This window comes from Muscardinus avellanarius (assembly GCF_963383645.1).
Source record: "Muscardinus avellanarius genome assembly, chromosome: 6".
Lineage (NCBI taxonomy): Eukaryota > Metazoa > Chordata > Mammalia > Rodentia > Gliridae > Muscardinus > Muscardinus avellanarius.
Window position 1 is genome coordinate 74657320 of NC_137791.1, and position 22142 is coordinate 74679461.

General features: G+C 34.2%; 1 protein-coding gene across 2 annotated transcripts in view; it reads right to left on the reverse strand.

Moving 5' to 3' along the window:
* The window catches only part of BMP2K (BMP2 inducible kinase), a gene marked incomplete at both ends in the record, with an annotated part of 133298 nt that overhangs the window by 39160 nt on the left and 71996 nt on the right, over window positions 1-22142 (reverse strand). For both annotated transcript variants that reach the window (XM_080697853.1, XM_080697852.1), the window contains 3 exons: window positions 1646-1806; window positions 9817-9896; window positions 11383-11486. In XM_080697853.1, coding sequence (XP_080553979.1) covers window positions 1646-1806; window positions 9817-9896; window positions 11383-11486 — 345 coding nt within the window. The remainder of the gene's footprint in view (window positions 1-1645; window positions 1807-9816; window positions 9897-11382; window positions 11487-22142) is intronic.

The following is a 22142-nucleotide window of genomic DNA, read 5'->3' on the forward strand; positions in this document are numbered from 1 at the left end:
CTGGCATCAGAAGCCAGCTTGGCACTCACAGCTAGGTCTCAATGCTCACCTGCTGAATAATTTCATAAAATATTAACATCAACAAGGCCACTCTGTGGCTGTGATAGATCAAGACACAGAACCATTCATCCTTTAACACAAATAAAAACATAAACTCTGTCCAAACCATAAAAACAACAGCCTCCTACTCTGCCTCCTGTGACTGATTGTTACTTCATTACCAATTGAGGCTTTAGTATCTCTCCTAGATAAGATATAAAATGCCTAATCATATCATACCTCTCACTTCTGAACCAAATCCAAGGAAGCTCTACTTACTTAAAGCCTCCCGTAAATTACCTAAAACAAGCCCAGATCCTTAAAAAAAAAGTCTTTTTAAATACCATGTAACTTATACACTTCACAGATCTTCATAGTTTAGGAGTCACAAACCTAATTTGTTCAAGTATAAGCATGGTCCTAGTTATCTCTGGTTGGAGAACAGTGATATATGATAGATAAGAGCAATAACATCTCCAACCCAAGAGGGTAGGAAAAAACAAATCGAATGCTTATTTAAGACAGAATTTTTCTGGATACCATACACCTTGCTATTTAGTCCTCTTATCAGCAAAAGTAGTTGCTATCCCTATTTTATGTAAGAGAACAACAGTGAGGCGAAGAAACAGTGAAATGGGAAATAAATAAAAATGAATTCAAATTCTCATTATATTCCCTTTTGCATAAAATACTACTCTGACTGGTATGCTTGATTACCACAGATGAATGCAGCAATATGCCAGACAATATAAAAATAAATATCATCTGCCCTTTGCTTAATAGTAATAGCAAATAATTAACATTTGTTATGGGTATACTCTGTAGATATTATATTAAGCAGTCATTTAACCCTCCCAACAATACCATAAAATTATAAGACACATGACTAAAAAAATGAGAAGAATAGGAATCAGATCACATTTATGAAACTCAAAGTATGGATTCTGAACCTTCAGAGTATCCTAAATGAAAACATTCTAACATTAAAAGACAGACTTTTCATGAAATAAAGTGTAAATTGAGGTTTTCTTGAGCAGAGTCTTCAGATTATGCTCCTAGACATTTGAAAAACTGTTTACTAATATCATGGATATTTCTTTAGGGGCAAATTTTACTACTATAATGCTTAGGAGATATTTTATGATTTTAAAACAAAAAGCAATTTCCCTCAAAATCAAATGAAAGACCAGTTTTTATGTTGTAATATCCACATGGTTCCTTCACCAAGGTTCTAGATGCAGTGCAAAGACACAGACCTTTATAAGACTATAGTTTCAATCACTACCTTTCCAGTACAATATAGAACTTCCTATAGTCTTTAACTTTTTAGCAACATCAAATCCTAATAGTTGATGGCCCTAGAGATAGAGTTTGTACTTAAAAACTTGAGGCAAATTTTAAGCTATGTGTATAACTTTTATATTGTCAGTAACTTCCCTTCACCTTTAGAACAACTTAAAAAAAATAGTTGAGTTTATAAGATTTCAGCAGAAAGTTTCTTGAAGCATTTTTATTTGCTTTATAATGTTAAGTTTGCTAGTAATTGATGCCCTAGGAAACAAAACCACATAAGGTTTATTTATATTGACTCTGAAGGCTGCATTACCTTTTGGTCTGTGGTTACCCAATTCACCAGGAGCAGGGACTTTAACAGGTGTTGCTGAACTTTGAATTGTCAGCACACTGGGAGTTGCAGTACTGGAGTTAGCCTTTGGTCTTTGTCTTGGTGCAATTGAGGTTTCTGTTGGTCCAATGGTATCTGTTATTCTACAACAGAAGAACACACTTCATTACAAGTGCTGAGGTTATTTCTATTTTCTATAAATGTCTATTTTAATAGATGCATTTTATTATTATAGGTGATCACATTAGGCTTCTTGGCTTCATCCTGCATCTCACTTACAAACAGCCAATGTTTAAGAAAGATAGGAAAGTAAAGTATAATAAAACTAACCTTTTCCTTAAAATGTTATACTGTCATTCATATTCTGCCACTAAAGCTGGCAGAAAAAAAGCAGAGTGCCAAAGATTACTTTTAAGAAGATGAAATGATATTTTTTTAAAAAAGACTTCTCATATGATATTAGACAAAGCTAAGCACAAACGATGAAAAAGTACAAGAAATACTGTCCTTATTTTGTACTCAAGGCATGAGAAAGAAAAGATTATGGCCCAGAGAATGTAAAACAAAATAAGTCAATACTTTTGACAGGTAGAGTTCTCTGCTCACACTCAACTTCTTGCATCTTTAAGTTTGCTTTCCATAGAACACTAAATAGAAATTATATAAAACTTCTTCTACTAGAAACTAGTTTAGGCCCCAGATATGAGTGGTCACATGGTAAGCATGATATTGAAAGCAAGTGACAGCAAACATAATTTTAGAAAATTCAAACATTGATTTTCTTTAAAAAATTCTAGGTAAAAATCTTTAGCATATATTTATCAACTTTGCTTTCTACAAATTCAGTACAAGTAGTCAAATACTTTTAATAGGGTCAAATGTTCACTATAAAGCCAGAAATGATGGCACATGCTTGCAATCCCAGTACTTGGGAGGCTGAGAAAGAAGATCACAGTTCAGAGCCTGCCTCCGGTACTTAGGCCCTACACAACTTAGTAAGACTCTGTTCCAAAATAAAGAATAAAAAATAGAGTGGCGGTGGGGCTCAGAGGTAGAATTCCCCTGGGTTCAATCCCCAGTTCCAAAAAAAGGAGTTCACTATCCAATAGAATTTGACATAAAATCTCTTTACTAAATTCCCTTACCATAGTGGGACTTCTGGGAAGATGGTGACGGAGAAAAGTGGGGCTTATGAGCCCCGCTGACAACCAATCTCTATTACCACAAAATCAGCACCTTTCATAGGCAGAAAATATCATCATCAGAGAAACAAAGAATGTAAATACAAGGGACAGAGAAAAAGAGGGCTGGAAAAACGAGACTCCAGAAAGAAACCAGACTGCAGTGCTGTGGCCCAAGCCGCGGAGTAGCGTGGCACGAGTGCCATCTTCCCTTACAGCACCAGGCACCAGAGAGGAGGGCAACTCAGAACAGAGCTCAGAACCAGATCCTCACGGCCGAGGATGCGGCAGCAGCGCCATACTGCCGACAGCAGCAGCGAGCTCACCAAACATCACCAGACCAACGCACTCAATAGCCCACCAGGCTCCAGAGAGGAGCGGCAGACAGCAAGCCGAGGTGAGCGGCTGTGGATCAGCCGGGCAGAATTTGGCAGATTTCTCGACACAGGGAGCGTCTAAAGCTCCCAGAGGCTGGGCTCAGCACACCCTACAGGGACTCAGAGTGGAGCTCAAAAACAGAGAAGAAATACACCAGCCTCACAGCCGAGGGCTTGGCAGTGGCGCCATATTGCCACTGGTGGCAGCAGCAGCAAAATCACCGAGTCCACTACAGCTCCATCAGCGCACTCAACAACAGTGAGTCAAATTTCGGCCCCTAGAAGAGAAATCCCAGTACTACACTCCCAGGGACTTGACCCAGTGGGGGAGTGTCAGTGGCAGAGATATAACACCATAGTCACAACTCCCAGCAGGAGAATGCCCAACCTGGCACCCCCCATGGTCTAAAGCAGCCTCAACTGACTCCCTGGATCTGAGACTTTGCGATACAATCCAGTAAAGGAGTAGTGGTGACTGAGATACCACAGACTCGAGATCCAGAGCACCTTAAGTGAAATTGTAGTGACCCAGGGAAGAACCCAGAGAAGGCACAAACTTCCAAAATCATGGGAAAGAGGAATAACAATGGAGCAATGAATGCCCACAACCTCACAACATCAGAACCCAATAAAACAGAAATTCAGAGGTTTCTAGAAGATCAAATCAGGAAAATAACTGTAAAAATAATAGAGCTGTTTCGAAAGGAATTCAGAGAGGGCCAAAAAGAGATAAAGGATGTAATTAATTAAGTAAAGGCCTCAATTCAAAGTATAAACAACCAATTAGACCACATGGAGAACAGAATCTCGCTCCTAAAAGATGATTACTCCAAAAATGAACGCATAGTTTCTAATTTAGAAAAAAAATTCGACAGCAGGAATCTGACATTGAAGAAATATGGGCCCATTTTAAGAGAGCTAACCTAAGAATAATTGGAATAGAGAAGGGAAAAGAACGTGAAACTAAAGGGATCAACAATCTCTTCAAGGAAGTAATAGCAGAAAATTTTCTAGACATAGAGCAAGAGGTCGATACACAGGTCCAGGAAACTTATAGAACTCCCTTTAGACAGGATCAGAGAAGAGGATCCCCACGCCACATAATTGTCAAAATGACCAATGTGGAAGCCAAGCAGAGAATCTTAAAGGCAACAAAAGCAAAAGGCCAAGTGACATTCAGAGGCAAACCAATTAGAATCACTTCAGACTTCCCAAACCAAGTCATGAGAGCCAGAAGGGCTTGGAGTAACATATTCCAAACTCTGAAAGAAAACAACTTCCAGCCAAAAATTTCCTATCCAGCAAAACTTTCTATCAAATTAGATGGAGAAATAAGAAGCTTCCATGACAAACAGAAACTGAAGGAATTTATGTCTTCAAAACCAGCGCTAGAGAAAATACTCAAAGAGATTAACTACAAAGAAGAAATAGGTAACACATACCAGAACCAGAGAAACAAGATTTTCTATCCAACAGACAACTAAGATTGGTTATCTGTGGAGATTCATTATTTATGTTAGTCTTTTACCTATCTCTAAATTGTATTGTTTGCTTTTATTGTTGCTAATTTTTAGGATTTCTAGTTGGAATATTAATATACCTTCAGATATAGCATTTGGAAATATTTTATCCCATTCTATCAGTAACTTTTAACTATGTTTACATTGTCTTTGGATATACAATTTTTTTTTATTTTTTAGGGAGTTTGTTTACCCTTCTGTTGCCTATGCCATTGAAATCATATCCAAGAAGTCACTCCAAATTTCAGTGTTGTGAGGTTTTATGACCCAGATTTTCTTCTAAAAGTTTATAGCCTTAAGATTTATATTTAGGTCTTTTATCTATTTTGAGTTACTATTTGTATATGGTGTTAGGTAAGGGTCCTATTTTATTCTTTTTCATGTAATTATTATTTTTCAACAATATTTAGTTAAAAGATTATTATTTCCTCCAACAAATGTTCGTGAAAACCTTGTCAAAAATAACAACAATATATGAAAGAATTTATCTCTAGGCTTTTATTTAACTCCAATGGTTTATATATCTGCCTTTATAACAGTACTACACTGTTTCAATTATTGTAGCTTTATAAGGTTTGAAATCAGAAAATATACATCTTCTAGCTTTGTTCTTTTTTGAGATCGTTTTGGAAATCTAGAGTCCATATTCCATATTAGGATATATTTTTTTCTGAAAAATAAATAAATAAATGTGATAGTTTCACCTAAAAAAAAGAAAAAATATTCTCTGGTAAGAAAACAAAAAGAAATATTAAAATGTTATCTTTAAGTCATCAAAAGCTTGGTATCAGACAAATGAGACTGTTATGTGAGATTATCATTGTTAATTTTGGATAAATTGCTATAATACTAGATGTCAACCACCAAGCCAAGCATGGGAAGGAGGGATGGGGAGGGAACGGGGTGGGGATCGGGTAGGGGCTAACTGGGTGATGTGTGCATGTATGTCTACAAAAGTTTTTTTTTATCCCAATATGATGTATGAATACAGTGCACCAATAAAAAATAAATATAATAAAATAAAATAAATTCCCTTACCACATTTTCAAGTAATTTAATACTTATAAATTTTACATACATATGATTTATCAAGCACACAGCTGCTGCATTTAGAGAAAGTTCGATCTACAACTGCATGGATCTACAATTCTTTCCTAGTATCTCTGTACCACAAGAGGGAGCCCTGTTCACAGCAATCTAAGAGGAAAGAAAATAAAATTGTATCAAAAGATTTCAGAAAATCATAGAAATATATTGTATGTATGCTGTCTTCTATAAATAGCACTTATGTCTGAAAAGTGATAGGTATGATAAAATTCATATGAAAATTTTATTAAGGCAATAAAAGATGGTTTTATAATCAATTATATCTCATTTTAATGACCAAGTATGTATGAGTTCAAATTATAGGACCTGGCACTAAAATTAACAGTATACTTCATAAGCTTAAGTAATTTGGGAGATATATTATATATAACCTTTCTATCTAACTCTCTAGTCTTCATTAAGTGCATGGTATAGAACAAACCTGACCTTGTCCTGTTCTTGATCTAAATCACCCTTTAGAGAGGAACAATGTGGATGAGCATAACAGAACCTCTAAAAAACTTATTAAAGGTCTGAAGATTTTGTTGTATATGTCTCCTATTTTACCAATATACCAATATCTGTTGTATATTACTGATATCCAGCAAAACCACAAATCGTATTCTCAAAAAATTGATAGTACACTTAACAGATATGGTATATGTAGTGCTACCCAGAGTTTTTTGGAGAAGTAGTTCTACCTTTAATCTAACTAGAAAAGGCTTCAGGCTGGAACTGGAGATTAAAGTAATAATTATTTCAATAGACCATAATAATAAACACATTCTGTGTAAAGGAATGGGAAGATAATGTCTGGACAAGATTTAGGCAAAGTGAAGACGCAAATGGGCAGACATTAAAGGTGGTAATGACTATCCTGCTCCTGTTGCACTACCTCATGCACACTGCTAAAACAGTCTCCTGACAACCTACACGCTGTCTCCTCTGTGCCCCTCCTTTCCTTTCTCCCTCGCTATTATCACCTCAACACTCTTACCAAAGCATAGTGTCTCTCCTGCTCAAATGTTTCCATCTTCCAAGACAGTAACTCAATGTTCCCATATTTGTAGAAAACCTTCACACATTAAACAGTCTCAAGAGTTTTTCTCGTGCAAAATTTGGGGACATAGAAAGAAGCTCTTGAGAAGTAAAGAAAATTAAGTGGCACAGAAAGAAGGCAGGGCAGGTGGCTAATACCCACAAAAGCATTCTGAATAAAACTATGAAAGTAGCTATTTAATGGTTCCTTGCTCTGGCTGGGAATGGAGCTCAGGGGTAGAGCATTTGCATAACATGTGTAAGGCCATAAATTCAATACCCAGTGGAAGGAAGAGAAAGAGAGGGATTAATTCTCCCCAAAATATGCCTTTTACATGGAAAAAACAATTTTTAATATTTAACCTTGTACACATTAGATTTTTTCAAGTATTTCACTGATTAATACAGTCAATTTTTCTCTATGACCAATATGTATCAATGAACTGTTTTAACATGCATATATTTAATATACATAATGCACAGATTTAACATACTATAAGCAATGCCAACTTTTAACTTATTAACTGATACATAAAAATTAAAAATTTACATATTACTTAAATATTACTGGTATACTATGTTATATCCCAATGTGTGTACATATTGCACATTGTTTAAAACAGATTGCACATTGAAATTCAATGGCACTGTTTCATTTGCTTATAATTGTATAGCTATAATTGTATTTGCTTATAATTGTATGTCATAATGAAAAGATTAAAATCATCACTCTTATTCAATTGATTCATTTTTTTAAATCTGCACCTGCCTTCTTAAAGATTTCATTATTGATAAACTACTTTTTAAAAGTAACAATAAAATTTAACGGAAGAGCTTAAAAATTTCATAACCACCCGTCAGCCACAGTGGCTGCTTTTATAGCTGTGTTATAGGTAAGACAGATGAGTGGTCATGCTGGATGCTTATGAGTCAGATATAACTTTACTCCATTTGTTTCTCAGAAGATCATGTTGAAATCAAGTAAATGAAGATATTTTTAGCATGATACCATAGTTTTTCTAAAAGACGGTCATTCATGAATGATATTTTAATAGTTTCTAAATAACATCATTTATAATATATCTATGACCAAATCCTAAATAGCAGGGTTAACTGAAGGTTGAAATCATTGGATAAAGGCCAAGTCCAAATTTCTAAGCATAACATAAACAATTTGCTTGTAACTGACATTTACCTTTTTACCTTTCTATTTGCTATCTAAACTGTATCACAAAGAACAAATAACACCAGCTTTATCTTTCTGCACTTCTGTGTATGTTCCCTTCTACACTATCCCAAGAGTTTCACAAGGGCTCTTCTTGCCTGCACTGCCAGTATATTTTCATTTCACTCCAATCCCAACAGGGGACTGAAGACTCATCCTTCAAGGAAGAGTTCTATAACTCCCACTCCCAGAAAGAGTATCCTTCTCTGCTCTTTTCCCTGGTCCCAGCCTTACCCTTCTACCACATTCTTAAGTGGCCTGCTACTTGTCATGCTTTATTTGTTTACAATTTAAAAAAAAACCATGAAAATAAAGAGTGCTTCTTTTTCTTTGCATCTTAAATATCTGTATCATATATTTTACAAATATATTTTATATTTTATTTCAAATAATTTGCCTAAGACATAATACCAAAAAGCTATGACCAAGAAATCTCTCCTAAATGCAATATTATACTTGTCTAATACTCTAAGATGCAGCCCTACTTACTAGCTTTTAAACTCAAGAACAAAAAGTTGGAGAGGGAAAAAAAATCATCATTAATAGATTCACATTTTAATTTATATAATATGCTTTAAACTTATTAATGTAGTATAAATAAATAAAGTTTTAAAATTTAATTCCTTACCAGTTTTTAAAAGTTATTAGTTATAACCACCTACTTTAAATTCTACAGAGCAAAATATTTTCTAGCTGCCTGTAAGTTATTTCCTTAAATTAGAAAAATAAACTAATATGCTATATACTTGAAACAATATTTCCTAGAGTTTCTATGTGATAAAAATGACAACCAGGCCCATCCCTTAAAGAAAAAAGGTCCACTGCTACATCACTAGTTAAACATTCACATACTAATTGAGGAGAGTGGGCAGTTCAAGTAAGACTGATGTCAAATGATGTATCTCATATTATTTCTAAAAGCTGCCTTTTTATTTGCTATCTAAACTGTATCACATAGAACAAATAACACCATTTTTGTAATGAAGATGACATTTATATAATATATAGCTCACAGTTGAATGTAGAATATTAGAACTGTATAATTTAAGCTTCAACAGAGAAAATATTATTTGATATGGTGAGGGCTAAATGAATATGTGTGCATATATGCCACTACCACCTTGTGCTCCATTAAGATACATGACTACAATACACCAATAAAATAATCAAAAAGGAAAAGTATCACATTCCTCCCTTGTTCTTAGTAGGTAGATTAAGTTATACACAAAAGAAAAAAAAATAGTTAGAATGATCTTCCCAAATTTGAGAATGGCTTTAAATCAGTAATGATTCTGGTGACCTTTACCAAAATTAGCAGGCTTCTCTCATTCTTAGGGTGGCCTACATTCTCCCTTGAATATGTATTTCTTACATTCCTAAATAAATATATATATATATATATATATATATATATATATATATATACACATACACATAGTGTGTGTGTGTGTGGGGCGGGTACTGGGGATGAAACCCAGGGGCATTCTACCTCTGAGCTATAACTCCAGACATATTTTTTTATTCTTTATTTTGAAACAGGGTTTCAATGAAAAGCAAAGGGCCTCACTAAATAGCTGAGGCTGGATACAAACCATGATCCTCCTGTCTCAGCCTTCCAAATGCTGAGATTACAAGCATGCACCACCACGTCCTGCAGTGAAGATGATATTTAATCAATGACATATCCTAGGATAAGTCTTCACAGCTTCAGCTTAGATTTGCCTACCTGGCTTTTATTTGGCTTTTCCTAGCAGCTGCTTCACTAGCAGTCATCGGTTCAGGAAGAGCTGAAGGAATAGAAGTATTCTTGGAAGAAAAATAATAAAACATCTCATTTTCTCCATCATAATTGAAACAAGTTTTAAGTTACATATTATTGAACTAAAAAATATTCTGTGTGAGATACTATTATTTTCATGTAAGAGACTTAGAAATCATTCACATGTATTTACCAGATCTAATATTCACATATCAATACATGCCACACATATGTCACTTTCATATTCATGTTCTACAGAAATCTTTTAAAAGTTAAACAGGACCTCATTATATATGATTTACAAATGGATAAATATTAGGCCACAAGAAAGATTATATTATACTTATAAGTTAATGGCTATTTTAAATGTCAGAAAAGGAAGTAAACAAGGGTCAAAATGAATAAAGTGCATTTTCCAAATACTACAGATTATTTTCCTCACACCAGCCATAAGGTCTAGAAAACAGGGAGAGAAAGCTTTACTCATTTTTATGTTCAATGTTTGTCTCAGAGTAGATATTCAATAAATACTAGCTGAATAGAAAGCTAAAAAGCTCACAGTTGAATGTAGAATATTAGAACTGTATAATTTAAGCTTCAACAGAGAAAATATTATTTGATATGGTGAGGGCTAAATGAATATGTGTGCATATATGCCACTACCACCTTGTGCTCCATTAAGATACATGACTACAATACACCAATAAAATAATCAAAAAGGAAAAGTATCACATTCCTCCCTTGTTCTTAGTAGGTAGATTAAGTTATACACAAAAGAAAAAAAAATAGTTAGAATGATCTTCCCAAATTTGAGAATGGCTTTAAATCAGTAATGATTCTGGTGACCTTTACCAAAATTAGCAGGCTTCTCTCATTCTTAGGGTGGCCTACATTCTCCCTTGAATATGTATTTCTTACATTCCTAAATAAATATATCTCAAAAAAAATGCAGAGACCTGACATATTCCATTCATTTGAAGTAGTTAATATAGTATGCAGACAGAGAATAGAATTTTTAATGACATTAACTATTTCCAAAAGAGTATTTGTCTGTGGGCAGTAGGTTTTATAGTAGTTGTAATTACTATAATTACTATCCTTGTTTTACAAGAGAAAAAATGGACATAAAATACCCTCCAAAAAAATTACAATGTCTCTACTCTTTACATCAAAATATTCTCATTTAACAGAGCACTCAGTTGTCTCTCAGTAATTTTTCACATCTCTATGGAAAAACTAGTAGTCTTGTTTATTCAATGATTAGGCTTAAACAGCTTTACAAAAATAGTCTGTGCTGTGTCAGATGTCTCTATTTCCTCAAAAAATGCAAATAATCTGCAGTGACATTTGGGTCTGCTACAGTTCTCCAGGGCACCTCAATAGAGCACATTTTGGGAAATGTGGCTATATAACAAAGTACAATAAAAAACATGCTACCAGACAACATACCATAAAGTAACTCTCAAAGCATATCTATATCTGCACATGAGAAAATGAGTTGCTAATGCTGTCCTACTTTGAAAAACTACTTACATTGATGTTGGAGACTGGACAATCCTTTTTGGCAAATTTAAATGCAAAATAGGACACTTGAAATATATCTGGTCTATGCTCCGGGTCTGGTTCAAGCATGAATCCTGTAAGAAAATATCAAAATGTTAATAAAAGTTTTACTGAATACAGATAATAGTCCAGAGGACAATATCAGGATAAAAAACGTTTTCTCCTGTTCCACCTTACAATCAGGGATAATGGTAGCAAACTTTGTTAATGTGTAAGGGATACAGAAATTGCTAGTTTATATATAAACTTAAAGTATTATCCCAAACTAAAAGAAAATTCTGTTATAGAACAGTTCTGTACCAGAAGTATGACAACCATGATTATTCTGTGCACACGTATGCGTAGATTTAGCAATACAAAACAAAAAGCTAATTTAGTGAACACTAGTAATCATTCAAAAAAGTTTCAGGGCCATAATGTACATGAGGGGTTACTTCAAAAATGATTCCATTTGAAATAATTCTATTATCTAAAATATATATATATATATTTGCAATACTGGGGATGCAACCCAGGAGCATATTCTACCTCCAAGCTACATACCCAACCCTACTTTTTATTCTTTTATTTTTGAAACAGGGTTTTACTGAGTTGCAAAAGGGCTCACTAAGTAGCTGAGGCTGGCCGCAAACCACAATCCTTCTGTCTCAGCTTCCCAAAAGCCGGGATTACAAGCATGTGCCACCACGCCCAGCTAAAATATCTTTATTTTGAAATGACCATAAATTGTTGAGAAAAAACACATTGTAATTTGTTTAACAAAGCAGCACAGGATTGGCATTAGAATTTACCAAAAATATGTTTTCTTCCTCTACTAACAATATTTGCTATGATTCCATATTTTAACATGTTATCTAGATCATATTCAGAAGTATGAGAAGAGCTTTATGGTTCATTATGAACAGACACCATATCAATCTTACATTTGCTTAAAATGTCTAAGATCTTTTTTCCAACCAAATGATTGCTACCACTTTTCTATTTCTTCTTGGGTGACTTAATTCAAAACTTCATAAGAAAGTTGACATTTACATTCATTTCTTTCTTTCTTTCTTTTTTTTTTTGGTAGTACTGGGGTTCCTGGAAACCCTTCTACTGCCGGGCTACACTCCCAGACCTATTTTCATATTTTTTTATTTGGGAACAGAGTCACTTAAGCCAGCACAGCTGGCTTCGAACCTCCGCAATCCTCCTGTCTCCGCCTCCCAAGCGTGGGGATTACAAGCGTGCACCACCATGCCTGGCAAGTCATATTATCTTGATGCCATAAAATATTAAATGAGTTAAATATAACAATAGCATATAAAATTAATTTAATTATATAAAATATATACATTTAAAAAGAAAATGTTTATTCATATAATTTTAGAAACCAACCAAATCACTAAACACCTATCAAATTTACAATATATGATCTTATTTTTCTATTCTAACAATTAAGTTGATTTGGGCTTTAAAATCTAATTTATTTTCTGATAGTGGGGACTGAATCCAAGGGAACTTCTACCAATGCATTACACCTTCAGCCTCTTTTTTATTTCTGAAACAGAATCTTGCTAAGTTGATGAGGCTAGCCTCAAACTTGAGATTCTCCTGCCTCAACCACCCAAACACTGGGATAGGGGTTACAGGTATGCACTGCCACACTCTGCTTAAAAATCTAACTTCAACAGCAGCTAATCATAAATATTTATTTGTAAAAAACACTTTAAGCAAGCCAGGCTTGGTGGCACATACCTGTAATACTAGTATTTGGAAGGCTGGGATGGTAAGATCATAGAATCAAAGCCAGCTCAACAATCCATACCCTCAACAACCTAGCAAGATCCTATTTCAAAAACAAAAAAACAGAAAAGGTCTGGGTGTGTAGCTTGGAGATCGAATGCCCCTGGGTTCAATCCCTAGTACAGAAAAAGAAGGACCTGAAGTAGCATATATATGAGAAAATTATAGGACAAATGGAAAAATAATCAGTTGAGGTTTAAAAGACAAGTTAATTAGATCAGTAAAAAAAAAAAAAAACTGTGTATGATTTGGTTTTAAATGTAGGCCCCAAATTTAGCTCTCTACATTCTAGCTGTCAATATAAATAGAACATCATGATATATTACAACATGAATTACAGCATCCCTAACATAAAGAACAAAGCAAGTACTAAAGAAAAACAAAATTCCTGATATTAAAGTAGAGAAAAAAATTCTCCCTAACATCTTCCTAAAGATGGCTCATAAAGAGTGAACAACACTCTCAAGGACTGCAATGAGTGATAGCGGATTATTTTTTATACACGCCTTCTGTGTGGACTAGTGGTGTAAGACCTAATATGTTTCAGTCAAAGAAATTCTATGGGGTAGAGAACAGTTTGGTTTAAGAACACACTTCTTCTCTTAGAGCCTGGCTTCGTCAAAAGAAAAAAAAAACACATCTTTTTAAGTATCTAGAATGATCTTTCAGGCGATCCTACATTTTTTTTTTTATTTCATAGTAGTGGAAAAACATTGAGGGGAAAAAAGTAAATCTGAGGTGTTATAGTCTATCGAATAGTGATATAATTTTACCTCTCTCAAGTTAAGCACAATAATTAGGTAGCCAGGTTGGAGATAAAACTGATGATATATGTTTCCATGTCAAACTATATCTGATAGAAGGCCAGGGGTGGTGGCACATGCTGTGTAATCCCAGCACTTTGGAGGCTGAGACACACAGGTTCAAAGCCAGCCTCAGCCACTTAGTGAGGCTCTCAGCAACTTAGTGAGACCCTATTTCCAAATAAAGTATAAAAATAGGTCTGGGAATATATCCCGGAGGCAGAAAAGCCCCTGGGTTCCACCCCCAGTACTACAAAATATATATATATTTTTATATATTTCATATATATATATATGTAATATATATGAATCAGTTTCATTTGTCTAACTGTACTGATTGTATTTATGTGATATAATAAAATCAATTCAAAAAGTCATGCCCAGTATTTAATGAATTAAGATAGAAAATATTATAATGGATCAATGTGACATATATAAACAATGTCTCATGAAACTTGATTGACTACACATGTGTGCATGTATGTGTACCAAGTCATAGTAACTAAAGTTTATTTTTTATAATAGATTAGTAAAAAACATTTGAAACCACTGTGCTAGTGTAGTACCATGGCCTTCTCTACTACTGTAACTCATTCTTCCCATGGAATAGGTAATTATTTTTTGTAACTTAACTAGAAAAATAATTATCTGTGTCAATCTCTGATGGCTCTCTTTCAGAATAGGTTATTCTCAGAACATATACATGTTTTCTACTGAAATACATTTTGCGGGCAGTCTGCCTCCATGGAAGAAATCTATAGATTTACAGCATTGTCTATGGTGGTGCAGGTAAATTTGGAGTCTGGGTATAGAATAATCAGACTATCTGATGTCAAATCTAGATTTTGTTCTGCAATATGCTTTATCAGTATAGGTTGAATATTGCTCATCTGAAATATTTGGGACCAGTGTTTCTAATTTTATGACTTTTAGGATTTCAGAATTTTTGCATATTTGGGATGAGACTCAAGAAATTCATTTATGTTTCATATACACCCTATATATAATTTCATAGAGTACTTTTACTTCATCTGCATTTTTACTGCAACTGGTCACATAAGCTTAGGTGGGTATGAAATTTTCACTTCTGGTGTTAAGCTAGCATTTAGAATTTCTGATTTTAGAACATTTCAGATTTTAGAAAATTTCATATTAGGGAAGCTCAGTCTAGACTAAAGTTGGTAAGCTTTATCTATTGAGCACCTATGGCAATCTATTTGGTTCTAAAGTAAGAAAAGATTAATGACTATTTCTGAAACCCAGAGGTAGAAAATGGCTATATTTTAATCTGATTATTTTTAAATTGAATATTATAAGCCATTAGAAAAAACTCAATTAAGGTATCACTAAGCATCTAATTTAAATAATAAAATTTCTCAAGCCCTTCAAGAAGATGAGTTGCAAAATGGACCCCTAGATTACTGAATAATGTAATCTAAGAAGCAGAGTTGCCAGCTCTGATCCTGCTAAACACTATGGCATAATTCTTAGTAAAAGAATTACAACTTCAGAGCTGGGTGTCATCTGTCAAGTGGTTTGTCCAAAGCAATTTTCTCTCACAAAAATTAAACCTCAAGTTTAGTGTTTGATGAACTCCTACTTCATAACAATTAAATCATATCATCTACAAAAATTTGCTCTAAAGGAAAGGAATGGATTAAGGAATACACATGTACCCAGTTCATCTAAAAGTGATATTGAAGTTCAAAAAAAACAAAAATAAGAGAGAAGTTAGAAAGCACCCTTGTTTGCTCAATTTACAATCATCATGCCCATCATCACAAGACTTTTAACACTAATCCTGATTCTCCTACAAACAGAAAATCAAATTTCCTTACATGGAAATGTAAGGGTATTTCTCTGTTCATCATTATATAAATCTATTGACACAAACACTACTAATACAACACAAAACAGTCTCAGCACTGACAGTAGTATATGATTATATCACCAAACTATTTCCCACTGATGTTATCATGTATATCCTATTAAAAAATACTTATCCAAGGCAGCTGGGTTATGTTTATACTAATACTGCACAAAAAAATACAACATTCCTGCACATTCCAACATAAATAGCAGCTAAAGGAGCTGCCAAATAATGGATTCATATCTGCTCTTTAATAAAAGTTGAACTAGCATCTCTAACCCAACAGCTCAACAAATTTAAAAATAAAACACGTTAGAGTCTCAAAAGCACCTTCCTGCTTAAAATTTGTTCAATTTTTCTTCTATAAGAACATATTTTCCTCTCTCACACAGTTCCAGTTATTACACTTAATAGTAATTTACCTGAAAGAGAAACCACCCACTCTGTTTTTAAATTTTTTGAGAAATATTTTAATTTTGTAACTATATATTTCAAAGAATTAATTTGTTATATTAATCTATTAATTATGGAGATTACAGAAACTTACATATTAGGTACATGCACCCTACATATCTTATTCTGTAGATACTGAAATGAATCAAAATTTAATGCCAGTAGCAAATATGTTTATCATAAATAAGACACTAAGTAGTCCCATAAATATGCCAGAAAAGTATATTTGAAACAGTCTTGGTTAATTGTCCCTAGAGATTATTGACCAGACTCCTCTCTCTATAATTCCCCAAGTGGTAACCCTGGCATCAATGATTGAAAATCTCTAAGGAAAACCTTTTTTTTTTTTTTTTTTTTTTTTTTTTGTGGGTCTGGGGATGGAACCCAGGGGCATTCAACCTCCAAGCTACACCCCCTGCCCTATTTTTTTTTTTTTATTCTCTATTTTGAAGCATAGTCTCACTAAGTTGCAGAGGGTCTAAATAGCTGAGGCTTTCCTTGAACCGCGATCCTACAATCTCAGCCACCCAAATGCTGGGATTACAACCGTGTGCCACCACACCCAGCTAGAAAACCCTATCTTAATTATTTTCAAATATCCATTAAATGTTTGAGGGTTTTTTTTCCAAAAATAATACAAGAAGTCAAGCACAACAGCACATGTTTATCATTCCAGTGACTTGGGAGGCTGAAGTAGAAGGATCACTTGTTCAAGGTTAACCTGGGCAACTTACTGAAATTCTGTCTCAAAATAAATAAGAAGGGCTGGGGATGCAGCACAGTGGGAGAGACTCCTGGGTTTAATACCCAGTGCCACACAAAAAAAGTAACAGTAATGATAACAACACAGGAGAGTGGGTGATGGTGTAGGTCAAACAAGACTGGCCATGTGTTGACAATTATTACAGGTGAGTGGTAGATTTAAGGAAAATTTATTGCACTGTTCTACCTATACTTGCATATATTTTTAAATTTCCACAATAAATTTAAATGTATTTAAAAAAGTAAGCAAATTCCTGATGTCCCACAAAATGGTATTAAGAAAAATCTATCCCTAAGAGATGAGCTGTTGAGAGCTATGATAAAGATGGAGATCAGTATGGAGACTTCTCAGAAAACTGGAAATAGACCCTCATATGATCCAGCTATAGAACTCTTGGTCATCTTTCAAAGAAACTAAAATCAGAATATTATAATATGTGCATATCCATGTTTATAGCAGCACAATTCATAATAGCCAAATTATGGAACCAACCTAAGTGTGCATCCACAGATGAGTGGATTACATAATTATGTCATTTTCAGAAAAATGGATGGACCTGGAAAAAATTATGTTAAGTGGGATTAGCCAGTCATAGAAAGTGAAGGATCATATGTTTTCTCTCATATGGGAAAGCTAGGGAGTAATCAGGATATAAGAAGCACATTAGATAATGAAGGAGAAATCTCAGTGGCAGGAAAGATGGTCTTGGTGGGGAAGAGAAAAGAGGGAGCATCAATAAAGGAAACACTTCCATTGACATGTATATACATGAGAATACCAATGCCAATCTCAATATGATGTATAGGAAAGGGGAAGTGTAGAGAAGGAGTCAGAGAAAAGCCCACTGCTATGTGCATTTATGCCACTACCGCTATGAACTGTATTATGATGTGAGACTATAATGCACCAATAAAAGTTTTAAAAATAAAAAAATACAACATGCTAAGTGAGCATACCCAGAAGTGAGGGAAACAAAGCCTCTCCCTGGTGTTTATAAATAAGCATCCCATCATTGTACCTAATAAAGAGGTGAGGAAAATATTCTAAATAGTTGTATTCTAATAGGGTATTCTGGAGTGCATGATAATTTGTAGCTCACTTAAAGTAAATGTGTTTAATTCACACAATAATTCTACAAAGTAGGTACTTTTAATATGCCCATTTTAGAAATAGGGAGACTAAGATAAATGGAGCTGCCCCAAATTCCATACTAAATAAGCAACAGAGCAGATGCAAACTAAGGCTGTTTGGCCCTTCAGGTCTTGCTCTCAGTCTCTATAACATACTTTATGAACTTCCTTACAACAGAGAAGCTAAAAGAAAAATGAGGTGGACAGCCTTCTGTTCATGCATCATAACTATACAATAATCCTCTTAGTTATACTTCTCATTCTCCTCTAAAATATTTTCATTCTTCAATCCAGAAATAAAAAGTGCTTCTCTCCTCACTTCCTATAGCAACCCCAATATGTGTCTATTGGGAAAGTCAACAAAAGCTAAGAAGAAAAACTCTAAATAATTGACTGTACTACTTTTAAGAAGAAAAGTCTGCAGGAAAGAAAGATAAAATTAATAAACTGAGATTTATGGACAGTAGATAAAAATATTCCTTTTATTTGAACAACTTATAATCAAAAGTATATCCAAATCCCTAGGTATCCAAAAAGCATACAGTTTTAAAAGAGGTTTGTCATGGTTATTTCAAATTTTAAATTGAGTTATTCTTTATCTTAATATATAAAAGCGATATTGCATGAATTGACATTTGGCAATAAAAAATTCACATTGAAAAAATATAGGCATAGCTAGGCAATATTGCTATTTTTCTAAGTATAGGACTCATTTAAAAGCAATATATGGGGAAGTTAGAGAGAAAAAGTGTTATAGTAGAAGAACTCTAGACAAGGAAGGAGAAACCATAGAAGAGCAAATAAGGCAACCCAAGAGGAAGAAGAGGGAAATTCCCTGTTGTATATGAGGTACATTCATCAACATATCAATCAGTAAACCAAACATAAGAAGGAGGGACTGGGGTAAGAATTGAGGAAGGGCTAAATAAGTGATGTGTGCAAGTATATCTCTACCATTTTGTACCCCATTAAGATGCATGACTACAATGCACCAATAAAAATAATTAAATAAAATAATATATATCACTAACTGCTAATATAAACACAGAAATACCTAAATGGGAAGATAGGAGATAGACAAGGCCACATGTGAAAGAAATAAAAAATAAAATTCCAAAAATTCAAAATTTTTTCTAAAAACATTACATGTAGATACCTATATTCTGGTTTTAAAAATCTCTACTTTAGTAACCTTCTATTACTAAAGATAATATTAAAAATGAAGTCCACCATACCCTTTGACAGGAGATAAAATATTGACTTATAATTCCAAATATATTTGAATGCTTTTATTTTATTTGGCATAGTCAAATTTATATTAGAAGTGATAAAAACTAAAATATGCATTTATTAACAAAAGAAGTTTTTGAAGCACTGTAAAGTATCAATTAACTGAAGCCCAATTAAAGTCTAAAATTATCAATAGTATTCATCATGTTCACTTTCTCATTACACAAACATAAACCCACATACACAGAGGAAGAAAAAACCTCAACACAAAACAATAAAATTGTTATTATTTACTAGTTAATTCACATATCAGTGTCTTAAACTGCCCCGTCTCTCATATAGTATTGTTCAATGAGAACATTCAGAGACTCTAAGACATTGCAAGATCTTCAATAAAAATCCTAAGTTTAATTATTACAAAAACATTATACTTAGCAACAAAATAGTGTTATAATTACAATGATTTACAAAAAAGACTACAATAAAAGGTTAAAATTCATTTACCCAGAACACATAACAGTTACATTCCTCAATCTATTCAAATTAATAGCAGTTCTTTAATGTTTTTGATGCCCTACACTTCAGACAATGAAGTGGAAAAACAACTAGATAAGATAGAAAAGGTGAAGAGTGTAATTTTTTTTTTTTTTTTTTTTTTTTTTTTGGTGGTACTGGGGTTCCTGGAAGCTCTTCTACCTCCAGGCTACACTCCCAGACCTATTTTTATTTTTGGAAACAGGGTCTCTTAAGCCAGCACGGCTGGCTTTGAACCTGCACGATCCTCCTGTCTCTGCCTCCCAAGCGCAGGGATTACAAATGTGCGCCACCACGCCCGGCCTGTAATCTTTAATTAAATATTCTAAAGATATATTTGCTCTCTTAAAAAATATTCATATTCTCCTTTATGGCTGGACAAAATATCATTGTAGACACATCCCATAGTTTTATAATCCACTCATCTGTTGAAGGACATCTTGGCTGGTTCCATAGTTTGGTAATGGTGAATTGTGCAGCTATAAATATGGTTACTCATGCATTAGTTTGGTATTTTGGTTTTCATTCTTTTCAATGGATTGTAGGGGGCAAGAGGGAAACTCTTTAAAGCACATGATGTACTTAAACATATCAAAGTCAATCAGGAAACCAAGCATGGGAAGGAGGGAGAGGGAGGGAAGGGGTTAGGGATTGGGTAAGGGATTGAGTGATGGGTGCATGTTTATCTCCACAAGCTTTTAATCCCATTAAGATGTATGACTAAAATGCACCAATAAAAATTTATTTAAAAAATACTCATATTTTAGCTGGGCATGGTGGCTCACACTTGTAATCCCCGCGCTTGGGAGGCTTAGACAGGAAGATTGCACAGGTTCAAAGCCAGCCTCAGCTACTTGGTGAGGCTCTCAGCAACTTAGTGAGACCCTGTTTCCAAATAAAGTATAAAATAAGTCTGGGAGTATAGCCCAAAGGTAGAAAGCCCCTGGGTTCCATCCCCAGTACCACAAAAAAAAAAAATTCATATATTACAAAATGGCACACTAAAAACAGAAGGACTATGGGAGAAACAATTGGGGTAGGCTATTTAAAAACTATACCACTTTGTCACTAGAAGACTGACAGCAACTATTAATCAGTACCTAGGAAGGTAACTTTGACTGCTCAGACAGGTAGCTCTCCTCAGCTGGGGGCTTCCACAAGAATATAAAGCACCACATCATACTAATGCTGGCAGGTCATTCTTAGGAAGTTAAAAGTAAAGCTGTAGGCTTTATTAAGCAAGTGGACATTCGGATATAGAGAGCCACATAAAACAGAGGTAACACTCTCTGGGAAGAAAAGCCCAAGTACATGCACTCATATTTAATGTTCTCAAAACAGAGCTAAAAGTGTTCTTGTCAGCAGAGCAGCAGCCAAGCTTTGGCTATTTCCTCCTTTCCTTTGAAAGTCATACAACTTTTCTCACCTTATTATTCTGGATCTCCTTGCCTAAGAAAAACATTCCATAAGATGAAAGCAATTTTTGTGTTAATCTGATACAATTCTATAATTTCAAACATGCACAAGAAATTAACATTACAGAAGTGATTGTGTTTTAAAAGTCAAATTAGTTTTCTTTATGCTCCTCTTTCTTTTGGGCATTTTTTTATCTCTCCTCTCTTCTTCTTTCCTACTCTCTCCTGTTCTCTCCTCTCCTCTCCTCTCCTTTCCTTCAGTACTGGGAATTCAACCCAGGAGAAATTTACCACTGAGCTACATAGCTAGCTCCTTTTAATTTTTATTTTGAGATAAGTTCTACTAAAGTGCTGAGGAGGACCTTGAGCTTGTAATTCTCCCGCCATAGCCTCCCAAGTCTCTGGGATAACAGGCGCGCACCACCTCACCTGACTACTCTTCTTTTAGATTTATACAAGTTTCATCAAATATAAAAATTAGCCATCTGTCAAATTAATAACAAAAATTATTTCCAACTTATCACTTGATTCTGCTAGTGTTCACGAGTTTAGGGGACTTCCTGAAGTTTTATAGTTACATGTTCATAGGTTAATGTTTATTAGTTCCTGGGATTGCCTAATTTATCTATTCCACATCCTATCTTATAAATCAATTAACACCTATTTCCTTCAAGTATATAAGTATTTTTTTACATATGTTTGGTTTATATGGAATTTTGCATAAAAATGAAATACAAATTTAAATTT